Source organism: Saimiri boliviensis, chromosome 13 (assembly GCF_048565385.1).
Source record: "Saimiri boliviensis isolate mSaiBol1 chromosome 13, mSaiBol1.pri, whole genome shotgun sequence".
Classification (NCBI taxonomy): Eukaryota; Metazoa; Chordata; class Mammalia; order Primates; family Cebidae; genus Saimiri; species Saimiri boliviensis.
In genome coordinates this window covers 54,002,156-54,017,621 of record NC_133461.1, presented here as the reverse complement: position 1 = coordinate 54,017,621, position 15,466 = coordinate 54,002,156, and the positions used below count along the sequence as shown (strand labels likewise).

At 44.3% G+C, this 15,466-nt stretch overlaps 1 protein-coding gene across 1 annotated transcript in view; it reads right to left on the bottom strand.

Moving 5' to 3' along the window:
• Positions 1-15,466, bottom strand: part of NPC1 (NPC intracellular cholesterol transporter 1) — a 57,055-nt gene that overhangs the window by 10,290 nt on the left and 31,299 nt on the right. Inside the window, exons 9-20 of the mRNA XM_074384230.1 lie at positions 13,967-14,097; positions 12,972-13,387; positions 12,324-12,425; positions 12,089-12,212; positions 8,423-8,525; positions 5,342-5,531; positions 4,742-4,924; positions 3,910-4,024; positions 1,775-1,902; positions 1,538-1,678; positions 903-992; positions 284-474 (exon numbers count right to left, since the gene is read on the bottom strand). Of these exons, the coding sequence (XP_074240331.1) occupies positions 284-474; positions 903-992; positions 1,538-1,678; positions 1,775-1,902; positions 3,910-4,024; positions 4,742-4,924; positions 5,342-5,531; positions 8,423-8,525; positions 12,089-12,212; positions 12,324-12,425; positions 12,972-13,387; positions 13,967-14,097 (1,914 nt within the window). The remainder of the gene's footprint in view (positions 1-283; positions 475-902; positions 993-1,537; positions 1,679-1,774; positions 1,903-3,909; positions 4,025-4,741; positions 4,925-5,341; positions 5,532-8,422; positions 8,526-12,088; positions 12,213-12,323; positions 12,426-12,971; positions 13,388-13,966; positions 14,098-15,466) is intronic.

Below are 15,466 nucleotides of genomic sequence, written 5' to 3'. Positions count from 1 at the left end.
GTACTTTTTCTTAAAACCTGACTTCCTATTCCACATTTTACACGGCTAATGGTCAAAAGAAAAACTACATGAGCACTTAATGAAAAAAACTTTTCAAAGATTAGGTGGTAAATTAGTCCTTTCAAAGGTTTGGTTAAGGTAAAGCCAGATTTACCATACATTTTGCATAAAAACAAGTTTTCCAAGAAAGTCTATTTTCAATGAGACATTTTAGGCCTGAGCTGACTGCCTGGCTGAGAGTCCCCTCCGCTGCTTCTGAACTACAAGATGAGGCGATACTGACTAGTTGTCCAGCTGTGCTGCGTTAAATATCTGCTGCACCAGAGAATCGTTGTTGCAGCCCATGCCGCCGCACACCATGTTCTGCCCCTTTGGAGAAGTATAGTCGTGCCCTTCCTCCAGGACAAAGTACACAGGTGGACCTGCATGCAGGTACTGATTGATGGATTTGAAATAATCCACCACATAGGAGTCCTGAAAGAAAAAGAATAGGAGAGAGTATGAACACTCTGACAGTAACTAAGCAAGGTGAGGATCACTGAGAACATGAGGACACCAGAAGGTTCCTGGCTGAGATGCCTTCAATCAGACTCACGATTCCTGACACCGCTAGTCTTCCCTGCAGCGCCCCAGGGTGCTCCTTCTGCTAGCCCCACCATCGGCAGAGCACCTTATCAGGTAACCTCCTAAGACTGGTTGCTCGTGTTCTGCAGCTGTGCCCAGAGGGCCTCAGTTCAGAATGCCAAGCAGCCCATGCTGGCAGTACATTGGGGCAGTTCTCACCCTGGAAACCCTGTCACCATTCACAGTTGGAAGCAGGCACTTGCTTGAAACACATGCATGTTTTGAAAATGTATTCATCATCAAATAAACAAGTTCAAATCAAAAGGAAGGCATCTTACATCTGGCATTGAAAGAGACTGATCCAATCCAATATCTACTTTGTTCAGGACTGCAATGCTGAATGACAGAACACCCACAAATACTGCTACCTGGAACAAGAAATGAATCATAAGACAGAGACTGCTTAGTGTAATAAGCTTACAACCAGACATAAAATCTTAAGCACACACAAAAAGCAGAATTTTTTGAAATGGAAAAGTTTAAATGACAGGCTAAGATAACAGGGAGTGGAGGGCAGTGGGTGAGACAACAGCATGCAGAGTCCAAGCTCCTGGGTGCAAATTCTGACTCTGCCACTTAAGCGCTTAGTGACTTGGGGCAAACCACTTAACCTCTCTTAGCTTCTATTTCCTCATCGGTAAAAGAGGAAAAATAAACGTTTATTTGCAATTTTCTGTTAATCTGAAACTACCTCAAAATAAAAACTTAAAGAAAACTCTTTCTTATTATATTGGACTGACAAAAGCTCACAGGAAAAATATTTTATCTACTGGTATATATCTGCTTTTGCATTTCTTTTTAGATATGTTTAACAGCTATAAGAATCTCCTTCCCGGGCTGTCTGACTTCTTAGAAGGCATGTGATAATCTGTTTTGGTGAGAGGAAAGAGAAAAACCCCAGAAAACGGCATACCACAATTGGTCTCATCCAGTCCTTTAGCAGAAGTGGAGCATAGGAGTTTTTGAAGAAGCGAAACAAACAGCTCTCTGAGGCCTGGACACTTGTTCCATCTTCAACACCTTTGATGCAGCAAAAGATGTCTAGCCGATTTTTCTGAGGAGACACAGGGGAATAAAGGTTATACCCTCTGCTGCTGCTTCTAGATTCTAAGCTCAAATTAAATAGTCTATAATCCTGGCACCAATTTACCTCTTGACGTTTAATGTCTAATCCCAAGAGACTCACGAAACAGGTAATCTGCAGAAGAAAGTCAATGAAGACTGCCAATCCCGCAAACAGAGAGAATGTGTGTACAGCTGGCATCATGGACAGTGCTCCTGTGAGGGAGAGAGGGGCTCTGTGTCACTTCTGTTTATAGCAGGGGGCTCTCTGCAAGTCTTATGTTCATGTTCATGTATAGATACAAGGAGCTAGCACAGGCCAAATCCAGGAGAAGGCATGCTGCTGCCAGGCAGTATTACAGAACTGGGACAGGAGGCGATAAGCCGGTGCTTTTGAAAATGCACTCAGCAGCAGACCATCTGGGGAGCCCCATCCTACTTAAGGAAGTATGATAGGAATTCAACCCCAATTCTACTATACTCAGGTTCACAGGGAAATTCATGCACGTTAAAATTTGAGAACCACGAATAGAGGCCATTTCTTACAGTACCTCCTATGTTTCACTGTAAGAAAGACAGTATTTTCCATCTATGACATCAGCAATATTAGCCTCCCAGTTTAGTTACGGTAAGAGGTAACTCACAATCGAGTGAGGATCAAAGGCATGAGGGTAAGACTTGGAAACTGCAAACTGGCAGCCTATGAATCAGGTGGTTCTTGTTTAGCCCACACTATATCAACCCATCTTAGGATTAAAAAACTTTTTTTTTTTTAAGTTGCCAATATCAGCAATGCCATTATACACAAAGATCTAGATTCAGATAGCTTTGCTTGGGGGGAAAAAAAAAAAGCCCAACACAACAAACCTTGTAGCACGGGGTTGGCCACACTTAATGGCCTTTTTAGATGGGACACGTGCAATTGGGGTGCCACAATCCCTACCCACCTCTATTGTCCCACCAAGGTCACTCCAACTTTGAGGCATCATCTCTGCTGCTACTATCATCACACCTGCACTGGTTTTCTTATAATAGAAGTAAAAAAAAGAAAGTTTCTTTTTTGGCACCTGTGTTTGTCAAAAGGAACTACAGGGCTACAGGTTTCAAAAGCACATGGTTTTGCAGAAATGAAGAATGACAAGCTAGCAGTGTATCTGTGTTGAAAAACTACCACCAATGATGACCTTACAATCGCCCCGATTAAGCTGACCTGGGAGCCAAGTAGGCACTGTACTTTCTGACCCGTGGATGATTTCTCTGGACTAAGTGATTCTAGTCCAGCCTCCTTTACAATGAACAGAGTCACTTTGCTCTTGCTACACTTCAGAGATGGGGCAGGCAGTCCTGCTGGTGAGTCTATGTGGTGATTACTGTATGTGAAAGAAACACAGAAGTGCTGACTTTGTTCCAGCTTATTCTAGCACCTTGTAATGAGGTGAGTCAAGAACCTCTGCTCATTAACAAGGCTGCTTCCTCAATGAGTTGCGTGCACAGAAGAGAAAGACTGCCTTTACAAATCATGGCAAACATCCTGCAAGCCAGTGCCTGTGGATTTGGGAGCTGCTGCTTAGAGTGTCATGTTGAGAAGAATTCGGTGGCTACTCAAGGATGCCATTTTCAATTATCAACATTCCCAGTGACTACCAAAAGGGGAAAGTGGCAAGACAAACTCTAGGTCTCTCTCACCCTGAACCCCAACATCAACGCTGTCCTGACAATTAAATGAGAAGGAAGCCACTTGCAAAATGATACCCAAGATACTGCTGCCAGTTTTTCTGTGGTCCATTCAGTGATACTTTCCCAGTGCAGAACAAAGCTTAAAAAAGGAGACAACACAGGCCGGGTCTGGTGGCTCACAGTAATCACAGTACTTTAGGAGGTTGAGGCAGGTAAATCACCTGAGGTCAGGAGTTTGAGACCAGCATGGACAAACTGGTGAAACTCCATCTCTACTAAAAACACAAAAAATGAGCTAGGCATAGTGGTGTGTGCCTTTAATCCCAGTTACTTGGGAGGCAAAGGCAGGAGAATCACTTGAGGTGGAGGTTGCAGTGAGCCAAGATCCCATCACTGCCCTCCAGCCTGGGTGACAGAGTGAGACTCCATCTCAGGGGTAAAAAAAAAAAAAAGGAGACAAAACAAAGGGGCATGTTCAGATACCCAGCTCCTTCTTTCTCCAGGCTCAGTGAACTACAGGGCTGGTAGGATTGAAAGCATAATTACCTAAGAAAAATGCTACAGTCTCAGAAAAGGATGACAGGAGCATACTGGGAGCCACTTCTCCTAGGACCCTGCCCAGCTGCTGATCCAGCGTTTCCCCTTGAAGCCGTTCATCTCTCTTTAAAAAAAAGACAATTATGCAACATTAAAATTTCTCAATAACAATGCCACTTCTTGCTGCCTTAACTCAAGGGTAAAGAAAAATGATTAGTAGACAATTAGCAGTGTCTTCTAAGCATCTAAACTTTGGTGGGGGACTCCAATGTTCTTATGTGAATTCACTCAGAGTATTTCTGCACCACAGAGCTAGGTACCCAGTGAGAAACTAAGGTGATGGACCACTGAACATCACTCTCACATGCACTGACTCTCCGCTCAGGTAGGGTCTACAGGATGACTGAGGCCACCTTCTACAGCTGCAGGACATGTGTTAACCTTTTGCCTTTTTAGTGGCACCTTTGTGCAAAAAGAACCTAACATTCTATACTATGCTGAAAATCATTTTAATAGCAGTCGTACCCAAAATATTTTCCACAAGTATGTTAGCCCTTCTTGTACACATATTATTTAAAATGAAAAGATACTATTAAAGGACACTATTTAAAGATACAATTTAAAACAAAATTCTTACTTTATATCTACTGTTTCATCAACCAAAAAGAGGGGTGAAATTCTTGGTCCTAAGATGTCCAGAGTAAGTCAAGAAGACCAGTGAGCCACACAGGGAAAGGAAGGAAAATGCCCTCACAGTCCACACTCATAAATGTGGGCCCAAAAGCCATCCACAGACCCTGAAACTTGGAGAGCTAAGCTCTGTGAGAAGATGGAAGTATACCTGGTAGGCCTGCACCAAAATGAAGATGTTGTCCACTCCAACAGCCAGTACCAGGAATGGGATGACTTCAATCACAATGAGGGTCAAAGGCAACCCAATGTAGCTGAAGACGCCCAAGGAGCAAGCCACCGAGCTCAGCACGATCAGGATGCCCGCAATGCCTAGTGAGACCTTCGAATCAACCTGAGAGGGGTGACAAAGACACACCCAGTTAATTACATGGCTGTCTGTTCCATTTATTACTAAAAGGTCCTCCTTTTTACTTTACAGGGCTGTATCAAACCTAGAGTTAAAGGTACAACTCTGTGTTTCAGAGAGGATTTGTAAACATTTCTAGGTCTTCCTGGGCAACACGTGATGAATTTGCATTCTTAGGTGATAGACTGGACAAATAATACTGGATTATGTGAAATAAACTTTAAGATAAGCCAGTAAGTTGGAACTGAAGAAAACAGATGCAGGAAACAGAAATGTTACAAAAAATATGGAGGATTTAAGACAGTTTTGAACATAATGGATTAAGAATGAAGAGGCAAAAATAAGACATTACACTGTGCACTGCTGTTAACCTCTAAAACACACCGCCACCCCTCAGCTTACCAGAAGCCTTTGACAGCTTTTGATGTGCCCCAAGGCTAGGGAAATATATAGAAACATGATGGCATAGCTAATTACAACGGTGAAGATATCACTGTTACTTTCACGATTTAGTTCATCTTCAATACTTCGTTCAGCACTGAAGGAAATGGTCAGATTGGAATTCTTGTAGTTTTTCACAAAATTAATAAACCTAAAAGGTAAGCAGAATGTTATATTTTCAATTAAAACTTAGTGACAACTAAGTAAGAAAGTTCTTCCCAACTTCCATGACACAAAGGCCACGTTTTCTGTTTTTCTTTTTTTGAGATGGAGTCTTGCCCTGTCACCCAGGCTGGATGGTGCCATCTTGGCTCATGGCAACCTCCACCTCCTGGGTTTGAGAGATTCTCCTACCTCAGCCTCCTGAGTAGCTGTGACTATAGGCATGTGCCACCACACTGGCTAATTTTTTTATTTTTAGTAAAGACAAGGTTTCACCATGTTGGCCAGGCTGGTCTCAAACTCCTGACCTCAAGTGATCCGCCCACCTCAGCTTTCCAAAGTGATTACAGGCGTGAGCCACTAAGCCACTGCACCCGGCCCTGGCTCATTCAAAAAAAATTTTTTTTGTAGCGATGGGGTCTTTGCCATGTTGTGCAGGCCGGTGTCAAACTCCTGGCCTCAAGGCACACCTCCTGCCTCCACCTCCCTAATTACCGGGATTACAGGCACCATGCCCAGCCATTGCATTAGGATCTTCTACATTGGAGTAGAAGGTAAGACACTCTCAGATTACAGCTAAGGTTCCATATATGCTGAATTTTCTACTACTTAAAGCAAGTTTAGGGCTCGGTGCGGTGGTACGCCTGTAATTCTAGCACTTTGCGAGGCTGAGGTGGGCAGATCTGAGGCCAGGAGTTTGAGATCAGCCTGGCTGATATGGTGAAACCCCAACTCTACTAAAAATAAAAAAAAAATAGCTGGGCATGGTGGCAGATGCCTGTAATCCCAGCTATTTGGGAGGCGGAGCCATGAGAATCACTTGAACCTAGGAGGCAGAGGTTGCAGTGAGCTGAGATTGTGCCACTGCACTCCAGCCTGAGTGACAGAGCAAGACTCTGTGTCAAAAAAAAAAAAAAAAAAAGAAAAGAAAAAGAAATGCATTCCATTTATTAAATCAAAACGACATGAGATGGAGATAGCTAGAATCACAAAGTCAGATAATAAAAAGTGTTGGCAAGGATACAAAGAAACTGGAAGTTTCATGCACTGCGGGTGGTGATGTAAAGTGCTACAGCCACTTTGGAAAATGGTCTGGCAGTTCTTCAGACTATTCAAGGTGGACTTACCCTGTGACTCAGCAATTATACTCCTAGGTATGTACCCAAAAGAAATGAAAACTCACATCCACACAAGAGCTTGTACTCGTGTTCACAGCAGCATTCATTATTCATAATAGCCAAAATGGAAACAGCCCAAATGTGCATCAACTGATAGATGCACACAATGTGGTATATCCATACAACAGAATGAAAAAATGAGATACATGCCACATGTTTGAACCTTGAGAACATGATGTTCAATAAAAGCCAGACAAAAAAGTCCACATATTATTCTATGCACATAAAAGTCCAGAATAGGAAAATCTCCAGAGACAGAGACTTTATTAGTGGTTGCCTAGGGCTGTGGATAGGAGGATGAAAAGATGGAGGGTGTTAGTTAAAGGGTACTATTGTGGAGTAAGGAAAATATTTCGCCGGGTGCGGTGGCTCAAGCCTGTAATCCCAGCACTTTGGGAGGCTGCGGCAGGTGGATCACGAGGTCGAGAGATCGAGACCATCCTGATCAACATGGTGAAACCCCGTCCCTACTAAAAATACAAAAATTAGCTGGGCATGGTGGCACATGCCTGTAATCCCAGCTACTCAGGAGGCTGAGGCAGGAGAATTGCTTGAACCCAGGAGGTGGAGGTTGCGGTGAGCCGAGATCGCGCCATTGCACTCCAGCCTGGGTAACGAGCGAAACTCCATCTCAAAAAAAAAAAAAAAAAAAAAAAAAGAAAATATTCCTAAAATTGACTGTGGTGATGGCTGCACATATATGCAAATATACTAAAGCTATTGAATTGCACATTATTTTTCCCCAAGTTTTCTTTTTCTCTTCTTTTTTTTTAGAGACATGCTTTGGGCTGGTCTTAAACTCCCAGCCTCAGGTGATCCTTCCATCTGGGCCTCCCAAAGTGCTGAGATTACAAGTGTGAGCCACCATGCCCAGGCTGAACATACTTTAAGTGGGTGAATTGTATGATACATGTGTCATGCATCGGTAAAACTATTTTTAAAGAGTACTGAAGGGTATAAAGCACAACCTGGCCTCCTAAGTCGTCTCTTCCCATTCTGTAGAAGTCACAAACAGTCAATTTCTCAGGTCATTTGCTTTTTTTTCTAAGCATGGACAGCATAAACAATACATATTTATGTAAATATACATCTTGAACCATTCATGTCACTGTCTTTTATGACTGCATAATACTCTACTGTATTCATTACTAAGTACATTCAGCATGCTCCTATATTTTGCTGTTAGAAAACAATGCAGGCGGCTGGGTAGTGGCTCACGCCTGTAATCCTAGCACTTTGGGAGGCTGAGGCAGGTGGATCACCTGAGGTCAGGAGGTCGAGACCAGCCTGGGCAACATGGCAAAACCATTTCTACAAAAAGAAAACAAAAATTAGCTGGTTGTGATGGCATGCACCTGTAGTCTCACCTACTTGGGAGGCTGACAGGTGGGAGGATCACTTGAGCCTAAGAGGTTAAGGCTGCAGTGAGCTGAGACTGAGCCACTGCACCCCAGCCGAGGCAAGAGTGAATCCTTTTTTTGGCACACTTTTGCATTCCCGTGCAGGGAGAGCTGTTTAAAGCATCTGCTCAAAGGTAAATGTGTTTACAGTTTCTTCTTCGCATCATTAGTACCAAGTGAATAAAATTACATAACTCAGATCTGCCACTGGTTAATTTAGAAAATGAAGCTTAAGTGCTTGCTGTAAGCATCTAGGTTCCCACAATGCAAGGACAGTCTGCTCACACCCATGCGTGACTCACTCTTTTTCCCAGGCCTGGGCCCTCTGGAGCTTCTCTGTATCATTATAGTAATTACTCACAGGGAAGGTAATCACAAGGGCAGTGGCGTTATTGTAGTTTTGATCTACGGAAAAAAAAATGTGACATCAAAAAGGAGATTACAAGCATGCAGAAAATTAGGCACATCCCAGAGGAAAAATCACAACACACATAGCTGACTGATTTCTCACTGGAGCTATGGACTATATCTCTGTATTTAAGAATTAAACAAGAGTTTGCTTAAATAGTTTTTATGTAGTTCAGTTAATGAATAAAAAGGATTCTTTATCTGAAGCAGGCATGTTTTCCATTCAGGAAGAGTAATTTTTTTTTTAAAGGATCCAATACAGGCATGTTAACAATTTCAAACAGAACAGAAAGGTGTTGATTGAAAATTGTCTCTTCTCCTCCTCCAATCTCTATGTCATTGTCTTAGTTCTCCTCCCCCTACTGTGACCATCTGCAAGTCTTTCCAGAGGCATTCCACACACACACACACACACACACACACACACACACACACACACTCAAACACACAGATTCTTCCCCTTTCCCTCTTAAACACACAAACAGTAAAATACTATTTATTCTGCACATTACATTTAAAAATTTTATATCTTGGAGACTGCTCTGTAGAGTTTCCTTATTCTTTTCCTACGAATATTTTCTAGTATACTTTGGCCAATCCCTCCAATTGATGAGTAGTTTCGCATTTTTTCTGTTACAAAGTTACTACAAATAGCCTATGAATATTTTAATGTGTAAAACACATACTTGTAGAATCAATTCTTTTTTCTTTTTTGGGGGTGAGAGGGAGACGGGGGACAGTGTCTTGTTCTGTTGCCCAGGCTGAAGTGCAGTGGTGTGATCACAGCTCATCGCAGCCTGGACCTCCTGCCTCAGCCTCCCAGTAGCTGGGACTACAGGCATGCACCACCGTTGCAGGCTAATTTTTGTATTTTATGTAGAGATGGGATTTTGTCATGTTGCCCAGGCTGGACATGAACTACTGGGCTCAAGCGATCCTCCTGCCTTGACCTCCCAAAGCTTGCTGGGATTACAGGCATGTGCCACTGCACCTGGCTAGAATCAATTCTTAAAGCGTAATCACTAATCAAAAACTATATACATTTCTAATTTTGATAAACTCTCCCAAACTGCCTTCCAAAGAAGCTGAACTATTTTTCATTCCCTTTCTCCCCACCTTTTTTTTTTAGAGACAGGGTCTCACTCTGCTGCCCTGGCTGGAATGCAGTGGCACAATCATGGTTCACTGAAGCCTTGACTTTCCAGGCTCAAGCAACCCTCCTGCCTCAGCCTCCCAAGTAGCTGGAACCACAGGTGTGTGCCACAATGTCTAGCTAAACTTTTCATTACTTTAGTCAAAATATTTATGGCCGAGTGTGATGACTCACGCCTGTAATCCCAGCACCTTGGGAGGCAGAGGTGGGTGGATCATCTGAGGTCAGGAGTTTAAGACAAGCCTGAACAACATGGCGAAACCCTGTCTCTACTAAAAATATAAAATTAGCTGGGTATGGTGTGGTGGCACACACCTGTAATCCCAGCTACTAGGGAGGCTGAGGCAGGAGAATTACTCCAACCTAGGGGCAGAAGCTGTACTGAGCCAAGATGGCACCACTGCACTCCATCCAAAAAAAAAAAAAAAAAAAAATATTTACTGGCTCACCCGTGATCCCAGAACTTTGGGAGGCCAAGGTGGGTGGATCACCTTAAGTCAGTTCAAGATTAGTCTGAGCGAAAGGAAAACTCCATCTCTACTAAAAATACAAAAATTAGCTGGGCCTAGTGGTGCATGCCTGTGATCTCAGCTACTTAAGAGGTGGAGGCGGGAGAATTGCTTGAACCTGGGAGGCAGAGGTTGTAGTAAGCCAAGATCACGCCACTGCACTCCAGCCTGGGCAACAGAGCAAGACTCTGCTTCTGAAAATAAAATCCATTTGTATTTGTATTTTTTCTTTTGTTAACTTTCATATGGCCTCACCCACTTTTGTTTTGGGTTACTGATCGTTTTTTTCAAGAGTTTTTTTTTTCTTTGAGACAGAGTCCCACTCTTGTCGCCTAGGCTGGAGTACAATGGCATGATCTCAGCTCACTGCAAAGTCTGCCTCCCAGATTCAAGCGATTCTCCTGCCTCAGCCTTCCAAGTAGCTGGGACATCATGCCTGGCTAACTTTTTTGAATTTTTAGTAGAGACAGGTTTCATAATTTTGGACAGGCTGGGACAAGCTCTTCATTTATTAAGGAAATGCTGACTGGTATGCATATTAATATCTTTGTCCAGTTTTTTTTTTTTTTTGAGGTAAGGTCTTACTCTGTCACCCATGCTGGAAGGCAGTGGTACAATCTCAGCTCACTGCAGCCTCAACCTCCTAGGCTCAAGTGATCCTCCTATCTCAGCCTCCCGAATAGCTGGGACTACAACTATGTACCACCATGCCCAGCTAATTTTTGTATTTTACAGAGATGGGGTTTTGCCATGTTGCTCAGGCTGTTCTCAAACTCCTAGCTCAAACAATCTGCCTGCGTATGCCTCCCAAAGTGCTGGGATTACAGGCGTGAGTCACTCCCAGACAGTTTTCATTTTTTTAACTGTATGTTTGTTCTCCACAGATGAATTAAAAATTTTCATGTACTGAAATTCATCAGTCTTTCCTTTTGGGGTTTCTGAGTTTTGTGTCTTGCTTAGAAATGTCTTTTCCATTCAAAAATTGTTTTTTAAAAGGCCTCCTGTATTTTCTTTCAGTTCTTTAACAGTTTCACTTCTTACATTTCAATCTTTTATCCATCTGGAATTTATTTTGGTGAAATGAACGAGGTAGAGATCAAAGTCAATTGTTTCCCCTATGGCTAGCCAGTTGCTGACACCATCCCTTTTCCACCAATTAGAAATGGTATTTTCCTCTAGGATGCAGAGTAAATTTTAGATACAGATTGCAACTTCTCCCCTACCACGAGGAGAAGAAAACCTGTTTGGGTTCTTCATTGGCTGGGAAAAACCTGTTGAGCCTGTAACTTGGCTTAAGATGCCAAAGGTGTCACATGAATCATCACCTCATTTTTTTTTTTCCATCGACAGTCTAGCTATTGATGCCAATCACCTCATTTTATCAAGTACAATTGGTTCTAAAGTGCTACATGAACCAGAAAAGAGCAAACCAGCTGCTCTTCACACTGTAAGTGTCCATCCAAATAACCAACTGAGACTGGCTTAGAAGAAAAAAAAAATCCATCAACTTTGTTTCTTTTTCCACATACCTCACATTTTAACTTTTCTCCTTCACAGGGGTTCTTACCTGAGGTCCATGCCCTCAGGGGTCTATAAATGAGCTTCAAGGGCCCATGACCTCCTTGAAGCTGGCAATTGCATTATTCTTGGGAAAGGTACTTACCCTTCAACAGCTTCTCAAAGGCATGTGTGATCTACAAATGGCTAACATAATCCACTTCTTTTAAATCCAAAATGAAACCCAAACCCAAAGCCAAATGAGATACTATATTTGGGATTCAAGAGGCAGGAAATTAACTAACAAAACTGCCCAATTTATGAAATCTGCATAATTACAGCTAATGACAAGACCGAGATGACTTTACCCAATAGGAAAAGTCAAGGCTTCTCTTACTTACCATCATAGCCTCCCAACACAAGCCACGGGAACACTGGTCCACCGAATGTACCCAGACAAGGATCATGGAGCAAACTTGTATCATTCAGAGAGGCCGGAGCCCTGCCAAAAAGTTTAGAAAACACCTTCCCATTAGAAGGGCCTCAAGACATCACAGAGACCTAAACATTTACACCACGAACATTTGATGAGGCCAGCTGTATTCTAAGCACAACATGGGCCCTGAGGTTTCTCACTTGAATAATACAGCTCAGTACTCGCCTTTGGTAGCTCAGAATCACTGGGCAAGAGACAGGCAAATACTGCCCAGTGTCATCAATGGTACACGGTGCATGGTGCTACAAGGGCACACAGGAGGGAGCAAACAGTAAAAGGTGAAACTGTAGCCAAGAGGAAGAGACCATACAGACCCCGAGCTCCGAGGATGAGGGGGATTTCACCAAAGAGAGAGGACAAGAGGGTGTCTCACACAATTATAACTGTGGGGGGAAAAAAGGAGGGAGAGAGAACAGTGAGAGGGAATGAGAGCAAGATGGTGGTTTGGCAAGTCCTGTATGCCAGGTATGGAGGCATGCCTAATCCCAGCTACTCAGGAGGCTGAGGCAGAAGGACAGCTGTAACCCAGGAGTTTGAGTCCAGTCTGGGCAACATAGCAAGACCCCATCTCTTAAAAAAAATAATTTAAATACAAGAAGTTCCTGTCCCAGAGCACAGGGTGCCACTGAGGGGGCTCCTAAAGAAGGGGGCCGGTCTGGGAAGAGCAATGGTCAGACAATGTGAAATAAAAGGACTCAGTGCCAGTTAAGTAGTTTAGATTTTTTATCCTGGAGGCACTGGGGAACAATGAGAGCTTTCTGGGAAAGGGATATTGTGAGCTGTTTTACAAAGATAGCTCTCGTGGCAAAGTGGAAGACGGTCTGGAAATGGCAAAGAAACAGGAAGCGGGCCGAACAGTAAGTAGAGAGGTTTGTGCAACGGGCCACGCAAGAGGCGACTGGTAGTGCAGTGCAGACAGACAGTCGGCCTGTGGAGAGGGAACGAGCAGTTTCAGACAGACCATCAGCTAGAACTTGGCCGGGTGCTGAGAAGCTTCTGCATATGATCCCCTCGTCAGAGCGGATGGTTGACCATGTGAGGGAGGTCAGCTGACCTGCAGCAAGCAGCCCAGTCCCTTCATCCACAGCAGGGATCTGAGGACCATCCAGAGGCTCAGACCCGTAAGAACCCCATGAGGAAGTCGAGGGCGAGGCAAAATTCAGGGATAAAGCCTTAAGTCTGAGTAACTGGTAGCTGTTACTGCCTTCAAATGACATGGGGACAGAAGCAGGTCAGGGCATGGTTCCGGGCAGACCACCTGCCATTACTGCAGGACCCTCAGGTGAAAAAGTCCAGGAAATGCTGGAGGAAGAGGAAAGGAGACAGCACTAGAGGCAGGCCTGGGGTTATGAGGACGCACACAAGCATAGCCACAAACCGGCTCAGGTTCCTGCTGCCAGGAGCCTGCCAGTCCCTCACGGCCACCACACTGGTGGGAACCATGCCGGCAATGAGAAAACACAAGGCTCACGCACCTCTGCCCCTCATTTTTGTTGACTTTTATCTCATACAACACAGTAAATGCCTTCTTCATCCAACTATAAAAATTACGTTAACATGAAATGTTTTCTTTTTCTTCAAATTACCCATGGCTCGCTTGCACCGTCTCCTCTATGGAGAATGCTAGGTTAGGGCATGGAGCATACGCTAATTGTTTTTTCATGAGTATAACTCATGTTTTTAGTGGTGATATTCCTGAAACAGAGTAAATATAGCCCAACTTCTTAAAAAGTCTTATTCCTATAACAAACAAACAGAACTCAACGTCAAAGTTCTTTAGAACCAGAAGTGAGCGTCCTCAGCTCCTGAGAAGTAGTTAGCTGAGCAGTGCCCTCAAAGGTGACAAGGAATAACTTCTCTGTTCCCATGCTGAAGAAATAGCCCCTGTGGTTCCTCAACTGGCTGAACAGCTGTCTAGAGCATTCAGGGAGAGCAGGCCCATCTGGCATCATGCTGCTCTTCCCCTTTTGGGAGAAGCCTAAAGATTCCCCTACAGGTCACAAGCACAGCTTCCTGGCGTGACTGTTCCCAATTATAAACACACCCTGCCCAGCTAACAAACCTCCTAAGGGAAGCAGATGCAGGGCCCTCTGATCTAAAACTGTGGGCTTACCCTGCCCTCACAGGGAGGCTTCCCCCCAAATAGCTGGGATACTACAGGGGACCGGGCTACATATTTGAGAGACAAGAAAAGGCACTAAATGCTTCTATCTTTAAATCTTGTCGGGGGTGGGATACACGAAGCTGTGTCAGTGACCCAGGCAGGAGGTAAAGGGTGAGAGGCAGCTGCACTCCCCAGTCACACCCCACGCGAGTTCCCTGCTGGGGCTTTGCACTCGCTGCTCGTTCTGCTGGGAACACTCATCCCTGTGATGGGACAGCTATCCTCCTTTCCTCTCCCTTTGTGTACATCTCCACACTTAAGCAGTGCGCCCCCCACACTGTCCGGCCTCATTTTTCTCCTCACAGCACTAATCTCTAACTAGCATGATAGCATGTGCTTATGTGTTCATCATCCATCTCTCTCCATTAAGATGTAAGCTTCTGGCCAGGCGCAACAGCTCACACCTGTAATCCCAGCACTTTGGGAGGCCAAGGCGGGCAGATCACTTGAGGTCAGGAGTTCAAGTCCCAGCCTGGCCAACCAACATGGTGAAACCCCATCTCTATTAAAAATACAAAAATTAGCTGGGCGTGGTGGTGCACGCCTGTAGTCCTAGCTACTCAGAAGGCTGAGGTAGGAGAATCACTTGAACCCGGGAGATGGAGATTGAAATGAGCCAAGATTGTACCACTGCACTCCAGCCTGGGCAATAGAGTGAGACTCTTTAAGAAGAAAGAAGAAGAAGAAAGAAAGAAGAAAGAAACGAAGAAGAGGGAAAGGAAGAGGAGGAAGAAGAAGAGGAAGAAGAAGAAGAGGAAGAAAGGAGAAGAAAGAAGAAAGGAAGGAAGAAGAAGAAAAAGGAAGAAAGAAGGAGGAGGAGGAGGAAGAGGAGAAGGAAGAGTAGGAGGAGAAGGAAGAGTAGGAGGAGAAGGAAGAGTAGGAGGAGGAGGAGAGGAGGAGTAGGAGGAAGAGGAGAAGGAGGAGGAGGAGGAGAAGTAGGAGGAAGAGGAGAAGTAGTAGTAGGAGGACGAGGAGGAGAAGGAGGAGAAGGAGGAGGTGGAGGAGGAGAAGGAGGAGGAGGAGGAGGAAGAGGAGGAGGACGAGGAGAAGAAGGAAGAGGAGGAGAAGGAGAAGAAGGAGGAGGAAAAAGGAGAAGGAGGAGGAGGAGAAGAAGGAAGA